The following is a 16,696-nucleotide window of genomic DNA, read 5'->3' as shown; positions in this document are numbered from 1 at the left end:
TTTTACTTTCATGCATTGGAGAAGGAAATGGCAACCCACTCCAGTGTTCTTGCCTGGAGAATCCCAGGGACAGGGAAGCCTGGTGGGCTACCGTCTGTGGGGTCGCATAGAGTCGGACACAACTGAAGCGACTGCAGCAGCAGCAGCAGGATGAGGAAGAAATGGTGGGATTAAGCAAAGAACCAGGGAAAATAATAGTCCAGTGGGATCTGTTTCCTTAAACTATGTTACCTGATTACTTGCTTGGTCACTGGAATGATTTTCAGGGCTGGTCTGACGGTCCACTGGCCTTCAGTGAGTCTTCATGGCTGGGGCTAGAAAGCTTTAGCTTTAGTTGTCATCACCAGGGACTCTAAAAGCACAGCTGTGTTGGACATGACCAAGCCAGATCCACACTAGCACTGGGTCTTACAGAAAACTGAGAACAGGAAGGGCCAGTTTAAACCATCCCTTTAGATACATCTGAATCAGGTCTTTTCCTCCATTTATGTTTATTTGTGCTTGTAGCTGCTTCTTAATTACGAAAATAAAATGTTTGCTATTTTAAAAATATAAATTACGAAAATGTATATAAAGAAAAGAATGCAAATCCTATGGACAGAGAATCTCATGGACAGAGGAGCCCGGTGGGTCACAAAGAGTTGGACACGACTGAAGCGACTTAGCACGCACACAAGACTATCCTGTATGACTGTTTTTAGTCTCTGTCCATTTGGATTGGCTGGTGCTCATCTCCCCTGCCTGCATGTAATTTACCACTTTAAACATTCCACTACATACTTTCTCCTTTCATTAGAAATATATCATGACCATCTTCTGTTCCAGGCTGTATTAAATTTACTTTGTTGGTGTTCATTGCCCCTGGCGTTCTGCAGGATAGTTGCATTGTTTTGTGTTAACATTTTGCTTTATTCACCAAGAGAAGGTATTTTGCTTAAGATGACAGGTGTGCAATTCCTCTCAATAAAAGATCCTATTGTCTTCTTTCTTTAGAACCTGAAGGCAGCTGATAGTGACCCCACTGCCCCACCCTATGACTCTCTGCTGGTGTTTGATTATGAAGGAAGTGGTTCCGAAGCTGCTAGTCTGAGCTCCCTGAACTCCTCAGAGTCAGACCAAGATCAGGACTATGACTACCTGAATGAATGGGGCAATCGCTTTAAGAAGCTGGCGGACATGTATGGAGGTGGCGAGGATGACTAAGGGACTCAAGACTGATGGGAAGAGAGATGGGTCCCTACACGTGTGTGATGGAAAATGCGGGAATCATACTCCTGGTTGTTTGCCAGCTCCCTTCACTTGGGATATGTTTCTGGAGAAGAGACTGATCAGTGATAGCATAGTCCTGATTTCCACTTTATAGATCTAATCTGTGTACTAGAACGATTTACTTATTCCTTGAATCTTTTTCCTTTCATCACTCTTGATGTGGTGATGATGTCCAAAAGACCCCTAAATTTTAATACTTAAAAAGAATGGTTTCAGTCTCAGAAGTTTCTGCTAGGAACTTGCAGGTTTCCTTAAGGGCTTTGTCTCAGTTTTAAAAGGAATGGGAGGGGTCAATTTCCCTATTGTGTGTGTATATATATATATATATAAAAATTGTGTGCTTTTGTTCCTCTCATCACTGCACTGATGTCCTGTGTTCTGAGATCCACTCTTACTCCTTCTGAATTCTATTACATTTCTCTGATGCAGACATTATTGGGCCCTTTTAGGGAAAGAGGATTATGTCTTAGGCTGGCCATGTACTGAGTGGGTATTGTGTACTCTTAAGACCATAACGGCTTAACGGTTTTTCATTTTTATCTTCTGAGTAGTAACTTGTAATGGGCATCTATCCAGTTAACTTATTCTGAGTAAGGATGTTGGTCATGTGAATGTCATTACAAGGTACTTTGGTTCTAAATAGGGAGGCTGGGCCAGAAAAGGTGGTGAGTTTCAGGTGCCACTGAACTTTTTTTTTTTTTTGACCACACTGCAGGACGTGGGGGTATCTTAGTTCCCTGACTAGGGATCAGACCTGCATCCCTTACAGGGAAATCAAGGATTCTTAACCACTGGACCACCAGAGAAGTCCCACTTCTAGACTTCTTATGTTTATTTATCTCTAAAACGAAAGAGTGATATATTCCAGGACTTAGAATAGTGCCTAAAGTGCTGTAGCCAAAGACAGAAGCTGGCAAGAGGGCACAGCAGAGGGCAAATATGAAAAATGGGCTTGGAGATGGCAGGGGCAATTGTCACTGAGGCTGGCAATTGAGCCAACTGAGGCTGAGGACAGTTGAGGTGGCTCTACCTCCACCCCCTGGAAATTCTGAACTAGAGGAATCTCAACGTGTGTTTCTTGCCAGGATCCTTGGGCTCAAAGCACAGAATCCCTGAGCCTGCTTTTGTTGATATTTATAGAAAATACTAGCTGGTCTGGACACATTTGCCCCAAATTCCAGCTATGAAACTTGAGAATATTTTTCAAATCCAATTTGAAAGGAAACAGAGGAATAAAAACACTCGCTGAAAGGGTGTTAGCAAAGGAAGGTGAGGGTAGGGAGTGCATTAATTTGGATCTTCTTTTAGTTGAAATGCATCTTTTAAGAAACTTTTGACAACCATAGACAAGAATTTTATCTAAATTACTTCCCTATCTATTAACTGTTTTTAGAAGAAAAGGAACATCTCTCAACCACTTAGAACTGTCTTGATTTTTCAGCAATTTAAACTCTAATGTAGTTCTACGTAGAGAATGTCACTGTAGTTTTGAGTGTATATGTGTGTGGGTGCAGATAATTTTGTATTTTCTTTGGGAGTGGAAAAGGAAAGCAATTCAAGCTGCAAAAATTATTCTTAAATATTTGTTTTTTATAAATTTTATTAAAGAATTTTGTTACACCATTGTCAAACTTCTTTTATTTGATTGCACAACTCTAGGTCGGACAAATGGTAGGTAAGCTTATTTGAAACATGGAGAGAAAAGCTTCATATTAAAATGTCTACTCCTGAACTTTGTGTCATTCTTTTGGACTGAATAGGGGGAAGGGGAAACTATGTTTCTAAGGTCAGTTTATTTGAAGGATATCCATCCATGTGGCATGTGGTTGAAACCAATAAAATCTCTTTGTCAGGGGGAAGCTACTGTGGGTTGCACTGAGGGATGGAAAGAAAGCTGGGGTTTCCCTGGCGGTCCAGTGGCTAACACTCCGTGCTGCCAATGCAGGAGGCTTGAGTTTGATCCCTGGTCAGGAGACTAGATCCCACATACTGCAACTAAAGATCCCACCTGCCACAACTAAGACCTTGTGCAGCCAAATAAATATTTTTTGAAAAATGTAGTTTCCAATTGAAAGATGTTTCAGTAGGTTTTATTTAAGGAAGAGATGAGGAAGGTCCAGGTGCAATTTATTAAGCATCCCCTCTGTGGCATACATTGCTAAATACTTGAGAACAGTATCACTTTGACTCCCCAAGATAGCCTCTTGAAAATGATTCTGTTACCTTTAGAGAGCAGGAAATGGCTGATGGCATAGGCCTGGAGTCCAGAGAAATGGGAGTGACTAGGAAGGGGCCTGACTCACTGAGGAGAGAGTTAAATGAACCATTTCTTCCCCCAGTGGCATGGTCTTGCATATGGAGCACATCCCATTTCCCAAGGCTTTCAGCAGCTAAGTACTGAAGAGCAGTTATCAGTCATGACCTCAGGCTAACTCAAGGGATCTCAAAGAGAAGTAGGACAGCCTCTTGGGAACAGTCTCACAGAGTGGGTGTTGGAGCCGGTTGTGACAATGGTAGGCGAGGTTACTGACTTAATGAAAGGAGAGGCAGGCACGCTAGTCTTGCCCTCAGAAACATTGTCCCGGATTTGTAGCATGCCAAAGAATGCTCAAACTACCGCACAATTGCATTCATCTCACACGCTAGTAAAGTAATGCTCAAAATTCTCCAAGCCAGGCTTCAGCAATACGTGAACCGTGAACTTCCAGATGTTCAAGCTGATTTTAGAAAAGGCAGAGGAACCAGAGATCAAATTGCCAATATCCACTGGATCATCGAAAAAGCAAGAGAGTTCCAGAAAAACATCTATTTCTGCTTTATTGACTATGCCAAAGCCTTTGACTGTGTGGATCACAATAAACTGGAAAATTCTGAAAGAGATGGGAATACCAGACCATCTGACCTGTCTTGAGAAACCTGTATGCAGGTCAGGAAGCAACAGTTAGAACTGGACATGGAACAACAGACTGGTTCCAAATAGGGAAAGGAATACGTCAAGGCTGTATATTGTCACCCTGCTTATTTAACTTCTATGCAGAGTACATCCTGAGAAACGCTGGGCTGGAAGAAACACAAGCTGGAATCAAGATTGCCGGGAGAAATATCAATAACCTCAGATATGCAGATGACACCACCCTTATGGCAGAAAGTGAAGAAGAACTAAAGAGCCTCTTAATGAAAGTGAAAGAGGAGAGTGAAAAAGTTGGCTTAAAGCTCAACGTTCAGAAAACTAAGATCACGGCATGTGGTCCCATCACTTCATGGGAAATAGATGGGGAAACAGTGGAAACAGTGTCAAACTTTATTTTTGCGGGCTCTAAAATCACTGCTGATGGTGATTGCAGCCATGAAATTAAAAGACGCTTACTCTTTGGAAGGAAGGTTATGGCCAACCTAGATAGCATATTGAAAAGCAGAGACATTACTTTGCCAGCAAAAGTCCGTCTAGTCAAGGCTATGGTTTTTCCAGTGGTCATGTATGGATGTGAGAGTTGGACGGTGAAGAAAGCTGAGCGCCGCAGAATTGATGCTTTTGAACTGTGGTGTTGGAGAAGACTCTTGGACTGCAAGGAGATCCATCCTAAAGGAGATCAATCCTGGGTGTTCATTGGAAGGACTGATGTTGAAGCTGAAACTCCAATACTTTAGCCACGTCATGCGAAGAGTTGACTCATTGGAATGGACCCTAATGCTAGGTAGGATTGGGGGCAGGAGGAGAAGGGGACGACAGAGGATGAGATGGTTGGATGGCATCACTGATTCGATGGACATGGGTTTGGGTAGACTCCGGGAGTTGGTAATGGACAGAGAGGCCTGGCGTGCTGCAATTCATGGGGTCGCAAAGAGTCAGACACGACTGAGCGACTGAACTGAACTGAACTTTCAGACAACATGAATTTTGAATGTCTCACCAAGATTCCTGTAAGTGAAAAGCTGTTTCTGATGATATATCTCCTACCCATTCTGTTTTACATATTAACACAATTTTGATTTGGCACGATTTTAACAAACACTGAATTTTCCAGGAATGTCTGTGAATATAGCAAAGATAGAGCTTTTATTGGGAGCTGTACCTAGTCCATTTAAGAAATCATATCATCAAGAACAATATTTGCAGCTATTTGCAATCGGTGTGTGTGTTTAGTAGTTATTTTTAAATATCACTAGTGAAGAAATTCAACAACGGAATATTATTTTACATACCAAACTTCATTATAAGAAGGTGCAGCATCTGATTACTTCACTACTTCAGTGTTTCGGTGACCAAATGTTTTCATACTGAATAAAACTCATATTATTTTATAAACTACTTCTCATCCTTTATACAGAAGTTAATCACGTTGAGTTTCTCAAATCGCGCAGGTTGACAGTTTGCGTTAGCTACTTTTACTTCCCCTACCCCAGGGAAATACAGGTGGCAAGAGAAGAGCATTTTTTCCCAAAGGGGGCGTTCCCAGCCAAGTCGATCCCGCCCCTAGTGCGTCCGCCACACGCCACCCGGCGGCGGCGCCGGTCCGCTGAGGCGCATGCGCAGGTCGCCAGTGGAGCTTTGCGCTTCAGTCATGGCGGCGGTCAGTGAGGCTGCTTGCAGCAGGGTTCTGGAAAAGTGTGGTCTGGAGCAGATTTTGGAGGCGTTGAAGCTGCTGCTGAGCCCGGGAGGTGAGAGGACGGAATTTGGCGCCGGGCTGCACCTGGGGCCTTTGGGCAGGGTCTGTCCAGCGTCATTTTACCCTTGAGGAAACCGAGGTTCAAGGAGGGATGGGAACCGTTGAATATTGATACGAGCCGAAGTATCTCGAGCGGTTACGTTGGGCCAGGCACTGTGTTAAGTAAGCACCGTGGGTACGTGTTTTCATCCGTCCTCACCGCAGCTCTGCGGGGACTGCAGCCACAGCCTCAGAGAGTCTCCCAGAGCTTCCTCAGAGAGGTCCCAGCCTCTTGAGGGCGCAGGGTCTGATGTGGACACTGGACATTTGTACCGAGTGCCAAGGAGTCCAGAGAAAGGAAGCAGTGATGTTTGAACTGCGTTTTGGGGAGAGGATTTAGGGATTTACAGTCACTTTTCATCTTTCCCAGTTTAGAATCAGAAGGGACCTTGGGAGTGGTGTAGCCTGGCACTCTCCTTTTACTCCTGAGGACACCCCCAACTCATCAAAGAGAATACATAACCTGACCAAGATCAGATGGTCAGATTAGAGGCAGAACACGAACTTAGAAACAAAGTCTACCGAACCCTCTTGTCAGACCAAGGCAGATTATTCAGTATGGAGCCTCTAATGTTATCTGGAGATTTGGGGAAGATACACAAGAAATAGGGCCCTACTTTAGAGTGTACAATTTGGAGGAGGGGGTTTGTAGGGTGAGGAAGGTAAGGTACGGGAAGATTATGTTCCCAGTCTCAGATTTTGAGATTTCCCCACCTCCACCCCAAACTGCAAAAAGTCAGGAAACATTAAGTATATCATACTAGGGGCAAGTGAAAGCAAGTAGGGGGAATTCCCTGCCAGTCCAGTGGTTAGGACTCCCTGCTTTCACTGTGGAGGGCCCGAGTCAGTCCCTGGTGGGGGCACTAAGATCCAACAAGCTGAGAAGTGTGAGCAAAAAGGAAAAAAAAATAGTATTTGAGTGCCTGCTAAGTGTCAGCCCCTATAGTGTGCTGTTTAAGTATGGATCTCTTTATCCTCACAATTCCATGATATAGGTGTTACTTGCATTCCATTTTACAGATGAAGGAACCAAGGCTCAGGTAACATTGGAAATCGCCCAATGCCAGTCGCCTAAGTGGTAGAGTTAGGATTTGAATTTCAGATGCCTTCAACTGTAGTATGGAACTATATATACTACTTTGCCACAGTGAAGAATTAAACTGCAAACTACATTTTTAACTTGTTAGTGGAGAGGTTGCTTGTCTAGCAACTGCAACTATGTAGAACATTACTGAGAAAAGGGATTAAATAAGTTAAACAGTCTGGAAGTAGTCATCTGTCGCAAAGCACATATGCTTCGTTTTTGGAAACCCTCTCTAACTCTCAGCGTATGCGGTGGAGTTACTGCATGTACTCCTTTAGCTTAAGAGAAATCAAGCATTATTATTTGAGAAAGAATAATTTGGTAAAATGATATTATTTTGCACAGATAGGTTATATTGTGTGAATCTTTCTGTTTTTCTTTTATCATATCAGTTGCTGAAGGAAGTACAAAAATACCTGTGCATAATAAGTATTCATATGTTCCTGATGGACAGAGGATGTTGAGACAAGATGAAAGTATTTGCTAAAAGTACCTCCAGCTAGTTTAACTTCTTTTGGTCTTTCAATCGACTACTTTTGAGATAATATCTACTGAGAGTCAACTGTATGTAGTATTCTGTCTTCAGAGATTTTGGAGATAGAAATATTATTTAACAGCTTGTGCTCTCAAGTATCTTGTTTGGGGAGATGGTATTCCAAATATAGTGTGCTCAGTCGCTCAGCTGTGTCCAATTCTTTGCGACTCTTTGGACTGTAGCCTGCCAGGCTCCTCTGTCAGTGGTATTTCCAAGGCAAGAATACTGGAGTGGGTTGCCATTTCCTCCTCTAGGAGATCTTCCCGACCCAGGGATCGATTCGGGGTCTCCTGTGTCTCCTGCATTGCAGGAGACAGTTCTTTACTGCTGAGCCCATGAGGAAGCCCCACTCCACATATAGGCCAAAGATATTCAACATAGCAGATAATATTAATACTAGTGGTGAATGGAGGGTACAGGTAGCAGTTGGTTAGTTAGTGAAGGAGTTATCTGAGGATGGAGCTGTGGAAGGATACAAGAGGAAGGAGAATTCAGTCTAGATGGAAATTGAATAGACAGAAAGGAAGGAAGATACCAAGTCTTTCCCTTTTGAGCTATTAAAAGGTCTACAGCATTATTTTCTCTTCACCTGCCTTCCATCTGTTCTCGGTTGTGGGGCAAGTAAGAGTAATAGCTCCACTTCCCTTATTAAGAAGGGTGTTAAGCAGAATTGGAAAGGAGTTCTTCAGTTTCAGTGAAGTTTTGCTTGAGGTCATCTCAGCAGTTGTTGTTCAGTCGCTAATTTGTGTCTGACTCTTTGTGATGCCGTGAACTGCAGCATGCCAGGCTTCTCTGTCCTTCACTACCTCCCGGAATTTTCTCAAACTCATGTCCATTGAGGTGGTAATGCCATTCAACTGTCTCATCCTCTGTTCCCCACTTCTCGCCCTTGGTCTTTCCCAGCATTTCAGCAGTAGTTTTCCTAAAAAACTAACTTGCCAAACTAAATATATGTTCATTGAACTCAGTCATTAAAATTGAATTAGGTGGTGGTTGGGGGACTGTAAATTTTGGTGATTTGTGTATAATGAAGCTGTGTCACATTATATATATTTGGCTGCACCAAGTCTTAGTTGTGTCACGCAGAATCTTTGATCTTTCTTGCGGCATGTGGGATCTAGTTCCCTGACCAGGGGTCGAACCTGGGCCCCCTGCATTGGGAGTGCAGCGTTTTAGCCACTGGCCCAGCAGTAAAGTCCCTTATTTTACAGTTTGAATTTACTAAAAAGTACCACACAAATCATGAAGTCTGCTTTTAAATGTCACAAAGCATAGACTTTTAAATTGGTGGTGGGAAGAAAAAAGAACTTTGTTTATGAGGGCAGCATTTCCCAAAGCATGATAGGGATGGTTGTAGGCAGTATGTAGAGAAACATTTTGAGTCTGAAAAGCTTCAAATAGTGATCAAGAGCTTGGGTTCTGGAACTGGGTTGCCAGAGTTGAATATGCTCTCTGGCAAATGCCTTAACCTTGGTCGTCTTATCTGGAAATAAGGATGTTAATATTACACTCCATACCTCACAGAGTTGGTACGAGAATTGAATTAAATACCTAAAGCCCTTAGGATAGTATATTAACTATTACTAATTTAATTTTTAAAAGATTTAATTTGAAGAAATAAATAAATAAAGCAAATAACAATACAGCTGGTGCTCAAAATAAATGGCCAAAAAGTTGTGGAAGCACTATATGACTCTAGTTTGAAAAACATTGTTTTAAGGCTGCAGATCTCAAACTTTTTGGTTTCAGTATTCCTACACTCTTAAAACGTGTTGAGGACTTAAAAGAGCTTTTATGTGGATTATGTGCATCAATATTTACTGTATTACAAATTAAGACTTTAAGAGGACCCCTTTAAATTTATTTAAATGCAACAGTAACAAACCTGTTACATGTTAACATAAAAATATATATTTTACGGAATTACAGTTAGAAGAGTAACAATGTTTTACTTTTGAATGGCATTGTTTTATTACACTTTTGCAAATCTTAAGTGTCTGACTTATTAGAAGAGAGCTGGGTTTTCATGTTTGCTTCTGTGTTCAATCTGTCATGACAGGTTGTTTTCATTGAAACAGATGGATATCTAGACTCACACATCTATATATGTAAGTGGAAAGGGAGGAAATTTCCGTCATCTTTTCAGATAACTGTGTATTCCCCTTTAAAACTCAACAAGAAAAAAAAAAAGAAAAAATAAATAAAAAATAAAACTCAACAAGAGGTAATTTCTTAAAAGGTTGATTTTAATATAGAATATGAACTCATATTAATGAATTTTCATACTTGGTACACTCAAGAAAGAATGAGAACATAAAAGGCAATGTCTTAGTATTAATATGAAAATAATTTTGACCTTGCTGACTTTCTGAGAGAATCTTGGGGAGGCCCTCAAAATCTGAGAACCCTATACCACACTTTTGAGAACTGCTGCTCTCAGAGAATGCCTTATTTATTTTCAAGTAGCTTTTATTTTTATCACCAGAAGAGGGCAGAGGAGACCACTTTATAAGGGGCTCTTGAGAAAAAAGGGCTGGTAGCTTTGTTTTAAATCACTTTCTTTGTGTCCCATGTTTAACTTCCAAGATCTTATAAAGTCACAGGAAGTTACTTAGAGATTGTTTAGTGATCTTAATCGTTAGTGGCAACAAGCTAGGAAAGCACTCGTTTCCTGTTTAGGTGTATATTACTCAAAGGCAACAGATACTCATGCCAGTGGGTCAGAACACTTGCCCTGAACAGTCTTAGAGAAGTACTGAAAAATCATACTCTTCTGATTTTCACTATTTTAAAAGAAAATGTTATTGTTCCTTTTTATTTTCATAGAAGTAGTTAATATTCCTTATAGTAAAGCTTTAAAAAAAAGTTAGAGAAGCTAAAAGAAGAAAATTAAAATGACCTTAATCCCACAATCCAGAGATTACATTTTGGAGATATATATATATATATATATATATATATATATATATATATATATGTATAATTTGTTTACCAAAATGATCTCATATACTACCTACTATTTTCTGACTTTAAAACATATTTTTAGTACAGAAACAATACATATTCACTGTGAAAAAAATTTTAATGAAGCAAAAAAGAAAAATCACCCAAAGCCCTACCATCCAGAGATCGTCACTGTTAACACTTTGAAGTATAGCTTTTGAGATCTTTTTCTATCTGTGTACTGAGGAACACACACATATATATGTTCATACAGTTAGGTTCATCCTGTTCTTTTATTGATCAGTTTTCAGAAGAATACATTAGTGTCTTAGTCTCCAAAGGTAGCCAACAGACTGATATTTTTTGGTTTTGTTTTATTATGTAGTCATGTTTTTGTATATATATGTTTGAATTTATTGTGGTGATTATTCTTGATACTCTCAATTGTTCCATCTGTGGCCTGGGGGAGTCAAGTTAGCTGTTGGACTGTGATGTGACCTTGTAGTCTTTGATTGCTTTTTTGCTTTCAGACATAAGATATTCAGATTCATCTTATACATTTCTTGCTCTATGCTTGAAAGCAATTCTTTTTAAGAATAAGTGATATTTAGGGACTACAAGATGGACACTAGTAATATTTATTGCCACTGAGATGTCATTGCTTCCAGGCTTTTTCAATGATTAGAGCCAGGAAATATGTGGATTTTCAGAAAACAAAAAAAGGCAAATTGAAAGTTCTTCCTGATATTCCCAATTAAAATGAAATGTTATAGAGTTTAAATTTTTCCTAACATTTCATTAAGAAAAATTTTAAGCTTATAGAAAAATTGAAGGAATTTTACCGTGAAAACTCGTATACCATGACCTAGACTCTTTAACATGTGTTTGTCCACCTAGCCATTCTTCTTTACTGTATTTTATATTTTTATCTTTGTATTTCTTTTCTCTTACCTATAAATATTGATTCCTAATAAAATTAATACAGTTATTTACTTGCTTCATATATATATGCATGCAAATATATAGTCACATATTCATATATATACTCACACATGCATATAATGTTTTAAAGTAAGAAGTCCAACATTAGTATCATCAGCAAACCTACTGTTTCTAAGGGATTTTGTTTGTTTTTGTCCTCAGGATGTACAAAGTTCTATATTTCAAGTCATTTGAAATACTTATGTGTGGTTACGCTGCTAATTTGGTTTAGAGTAAGAGGTGGAACATTTTTTCTATAAAAAGCAAGCAGTAAATATTTTGGGCTTTGTGATCCATGCTGTTTCTGTTACAGCTTTTCACATCTGCCATCATAGCTTGAAAGCAGCCATGTGTAATATGTAAATAAATGAGCATGACTATGTTCCAGTAAAACTTTATTTGTAGAAACAGGTGAAGGGCCAGATTTGACCTGTAGCTTGTATTTTGGCAACCTTGGACGTAAAGTATAGAATTTTTAGGTTCATTTGTTTTTTATCTTTAGGAATATTTTGAATTTTCTTATTGATTTGTTTTTTTAAAACTATGAAAAACGTGTGTGTGCTCAGTTGTGTCTAGCTCTTTGTGGCCACATAGACTGTAGCCCACCAGGTTCTTCTGTCCATGAAATTTTCTAGGTGAGAGTATTGGAGTGGGTTACTATTTCCTTCTCCAGGGGAATCTTCCCAACCCAGGGATTGATCCCATGTCTCTTGTGTATCCTGCATTGGCAGGCGGATTCTTTACTAGTAGCACCACCTTTGAAGCCCATAAGAAACATACACTGCTTTAAGAGGAAAACTCTAAAACTGGATACATTTATCCATGTCCATTCCCACTGATTTTTTTCCGTTTCTCTATAGACAGTTCATTGTAGTGAATTTTTAATTTGTTCTTCCACTACTTTTAAAAAATAAAAACAAATAATTTGTGTACCTTCCCATTCTAACACAAAAGCTAGCATACTATATACATTCTTCTATACCGTTTAAAATTCAATATGTCTTAGAGGTAGCTGCATAGTGGTACGTGGAAATCTTCCTCTTTCCCTTTTAACAGCTGCATATAGTGTTACATTATGTGAATATGCCACTACTTATTCATCAGTTCTCTGCTGCTGCTGCTAAGTCACCTCAGTCGTGTCCAACTCTGTGCGACCCCATAGACGGCAGCCCACCAGGCTCCGCCACCCCTGGGATTTTCCAGGCAAGAGTACTGGAGTGGGGTGCCATTGCCTTCTCCGCATCAGTTCTCTATGAATGGATATTTGGGTTGTTTTAAGCCTTTTGTTAATATAATAAAATACTTTTTACCAGACTCAATGGGTTTAACACTTGGGGTCCTTAGTCGGTGAACACACCAACTACTTTCTTAAAGTAGAAGCATTTATTACATGTGACAAGTAAGGAGTGAGGGAGATAGTGTTACCAAGTTCAAGCTATTACTGTTCACTGCTCTACCATGGCAGGGCAGTAAATTGGGCGACAAGGGTTGGAGCAAGAAATAACAACTTTATTTGGAAAGCCAGGAGACTGAGAAGATGGTGGTACCAGAAAACCATCTTAACCTAGTTAGAATTCAGGCTTATTTTATACTAAAAGGGGATAGGGTGTGGCTTGTTGCAGACCTGGCACAGTTGTCGATCTAGCCATGATGTTCCTATAAACCTCCACCCCAGAAAAATGTTCAATGGAGAAAAATGTCATTTTATTTTCTGCAACTTTGTAGCTCTGTGTAAGTGGAAAACTGTTATACCTTTAAAGGTCAAACCTAGGAGGTAGAGAAAAGGCTATGGTGTATTATTTCAGGCAGTAGGGCACAAAGGTTAGAGCTAAAGGAACAGACCCAATATGAAGTCAGGCTTGTTCTGTGTTAAATAGGCCTCAAAACACAATCTCCCCTAACCATTGGACCAGGGTAGTTTTAAGCCTGGGAGGCATGCATGTTCATGAAAGGGCAGGCATGATCATCCACAAGCATTATAAAGAGGCAGCGGTTACTCTAGGTTGCCCAGAGCTGAAAGCAAACAGGCGCTTGAGTGTTTGCTTGTACTACAGTGTCTTGTTGGATGTTTTGTAACATTTTGGGGACACCTGGTGCAATTTAAGGGTTAGCTTCTGCAAGACAAAGCACACTTGGATTCAGCTCCATCCCTTCCCTACTGCTGCCCATCTAACAATATGGCAATGAGTAGCTTTGTGTATATGTCACTTTGCATTTTTGCCTGTATATCTATCTAGCAGCAGCTATCTATAGGATAGATTCTTAAAAGAGGGATTGCTGGGCCAATGGTTAAATGCCTATATAATTTTGTTAGATGTTGCCAAATTTCTCTTCTTAGGGATGTACCATTTTAGTTTCTTACCAGCCATGTATGAAAGTGTGTGTTTCCCTGAAACACACAATGTGTTATAAAAACATTTGGATTTTAGCCACTTGATAGATGGGAAGTGATATTTCAGTATAGTTTTAATTTACTTTTCTCTTAGGAGCAAGGTTGATCATATGTTCATGTTTAAGAGCAATTTGCATTTCTTTTTCTGTAAACTGTTCATATCTTTTCCCCATGTAGTATTTCATACTCTGTTCACTTTAGAATATTTTTAGTGAACATGTCATTGAATAATGTTCATCATAGTATAATGGCTTCAAATAATCCATATGTCATTCATTCATTCAATAAATAACTACTTATTTTGAACAGCTACTGTGTCAGACAGGCCTTGCTCCAGGCAAGGAGAACACAGCAGTGAACAAAACAGAGCAATATCCTTGTCCTCAAGGAGTTTTTGTTCTTGTTGGTGGAGAGACAGTAATAAGCAAGACAAATGTTGCATATAAAATACAGTATGTTAGATACAGGTAGACTATATTTACTCAACATGTATTTCTAATTTTATACTATTATAAATAATGTGTTGAACACCCTTTTAGTTATCATCAGTTGCATCTTTCTTAGATATATTAACTTTAGTTTCAAAGTCTATTGCTGTTTGATTTCATTTATATTTTCAGCATTTTATTATAGTTTTATAACCATAACCCACCTTTTGGCATTGTATTTTTAGTAGTCATCCTAGAATCACAATATACATTGTAATTTTTCACAATCTGCTTAGAATTTATCTTGTACCACTTCACAGGACACATAAAAACCTTGTGACTGTAAGGGCTCTTTTATAGCTTCCACCCCTTTTGGGTTTTATGCTATAGTTTTCATGTTTATTGTATCTATATAAGATATAAACCCCATAATACAGTTTTATAGATTTTACTTTAGACAGTTATATATATTTAAACAAATAAGGAGGAAAAAAATGAATCTTTTATGTTTACCCACATATTTACCATTTCTGATGCTTTTCCTTCCTTCCTGAAGATCCAGGTTTCCAGCTGGTACTGTTTTCCTTCAGCTTGAAGAACTTCCTTTAGCGTTTGTTTGTATTCCAGATCTGCTGGCAGTCAGTTTTAGTTTTAATTGATCTGAAAATGTCTTCCTTTACCTTTCATTTTTGAAGGTTACTTTTTATTGGATATAGAATTGAGACTTGATAGGTGTTTTTTTTTTCTCCTGTCATCACGTCAGGTGGTGGTGGTTGTTTTTTGTTTGTTTTTTACCCTGTTACCGCTTTAATGTTTTTCCACTATCTTTTAACAGTCATTGCTTGTGATGATAAGTTCACAGTCATTCATAGCATTAGTCTCCTGTGCTGATTGCTTTTTTCTGAGTACTTTCAAGATTTTCTCTTTGTCTAATTTTTAATTTTAATTTATTTGTAATTGGAGGATGATTGCTCTACAGTATTGTGTTGGGTTCTGCCCTAGATCAGTGTGATCTTTATCTGATTTTAATGATTGACTATAATATGCCTAGATGTGATTTTCTTTCTACTCATCCTGATTGGGCATCACTGAGCTTACTGAATCTGTAAATTTATGCTTTTTCACTAAATTTTGGAAAATTTTGATCATTATTTCTTCACATCCTTTTGTGATCCATTTTCTCTCCTCTCCTTTTATTCTAGTTACTCTCTATTTTATTACAAATACATCATTTGATAGTGTTCACAGATACTAAGGCTCTGTTTCTATAAAATCTTTTTTTGTTGTTGTTCAGATTGGATAATTTCTCAGGGTATATCTTCAAGTTCTCTTTTTTTGGGGGGTCATCTCAAAGCTGTTAAGTCCATCCATTGATTTTTTTAAAAATTTCAGATATTTTGTTTTTAAATTGTAGTATTTCCATTTGGGGTTTTAAAAAATGCGTGCTACTTTTTTGCTGAGAGTCTGTATTTTGTTCATTCATAATAAGTACTTTGATCACATGCTTGAACATAGTTATAAGAGTTGCTTGAAAATCTTTGTCTGCTCAGTGTGACACCTGGGTCATCTTGAATCAGTCTCTATTTGATTGTCTTTCTCTTGAGGTGGTTCACATTTTCATATTTCTTCATCTGGTCTAGGACTTTTGGATTGTATAATTGACATCATGAAGGATATGCTGTTGAAACTCTAGATTCTGTTACAGTCCTCCGGAGAGGATTGGTCTTTTTTGGTTTGGTTTTGTTTTAAAGTAGGTTTTTTTATTTTTGCAATGCCATGTGACATGTGGGATCGTAGTTCCCCGACTCGGGATGAAACCTGGGCCCACGGCAGTGCTGAGTCCTAGCCACTGGATCACCAGGGAGTTCCCTAAAGTAGGAAGTTCATTTGACTAATTCATACTCTAAGCTCTGTCTCTTCTGCGATAGGCAGCAGCTCTTTTCAGTTCTTTCCATTTTAGCTGAGGTATTTAAAGTTCTTCCCATAGATGCTTAGTTCAAAGATTAGCCACATGTTTAAGCACAGTTTGTATTAGATGGTTGGATGGCATCACCAACTCGATGGACATGAGTTTGAGCAAGCTCCGGAAGTTGGTGATGGACAGGGAAACCTGGCATGTTGCAGTCCATGGGGTTGCAAAGAGTCAGACACGACTGAGCAACTGAACTGAACTGACTGTATGCAGAACTGGGAGCTCTTCCTCTCTAGTTCTGTACTTTCTGAGATGTCTTATTTTCCACCTGCTGTAGTTGCCCTGAATTCTGTGCTTTGGTTCTCAAGTCAGTAAGATGAGTTTCTTCTAGTGCTTTTGCTATGCAAAGACCTAACCCCAGACTGAAAAGCAAGAAACTTACTCAG

At 39.2% G+C, this 16,696-nt stretch overlaps 2 protein-coding genes across 5 annotated transcripts in view; both read left to right on the top strand.

The window, feature by feature from the left end:
- CDH1 (cadherin 1) overlaps positions 1-2,998 on the top strand; it is a 105,144-nt gene extending 102,146 nt beyond the window's left edge. The window contains exon 19 of the mRNA XM_081512815.1: positions 994-2,998. Coding sequence (XP_081368941.1) covers positions 994-1,203 — 210 coding nt within the window. The 3' untranslated portion in view covers positions 1,204-2,998. The remainder of the gene's footprint in view (positions 1-993) is intronic.
- A 2,765-nt stretch (positions 2,999-5,763) lies between these two features.
- Positions 5,764-16,696, top strand: part of TANGO6 (transport and golgi organization 6 homolog) — a 184,672-nt gene continuing 173,739 nt past the window's right edge. For 2 of the 4 annotated variants that reach the window (XM_081512688.1, XM_081512687.1), the window contains exon 1: positions 5,813-5,928. Coding sequence is in view for 2 of the 4 variants with exons in the window: in XM_081512685.1 (XP_081368811.1) it covers positions 5,796-5,928 (133 nt within the window). In the remaining 2 variants the exon portion in view is untranslated. Of the gene's footprint in view, positions 5,929-16,696 lie in introns of all 4 variants that reach the window. The other 2 variants (XM_081512685.1, XM_081512686.1) reach the window with 2 other exon arrangements.

Source organism: Giraffa tippelskirchi, chromosome 7 (genome assembly GCF_054371585.1).
Source record: "Giraffa tippelskirchi isolate mGirTip1 chromosome 7, T2T-mGirTip1v1.2.pri, whole genome shotgun sequence".
NCBI lineage: Eukaryota > Metazoa > Chordata > Mammalia > Artiodactyla > Giraffidae > Giraffa > Giraffa tippelskirchi.
This window is presented reverse-complemented; position numbering and strand designations above follow the sequence as displayed.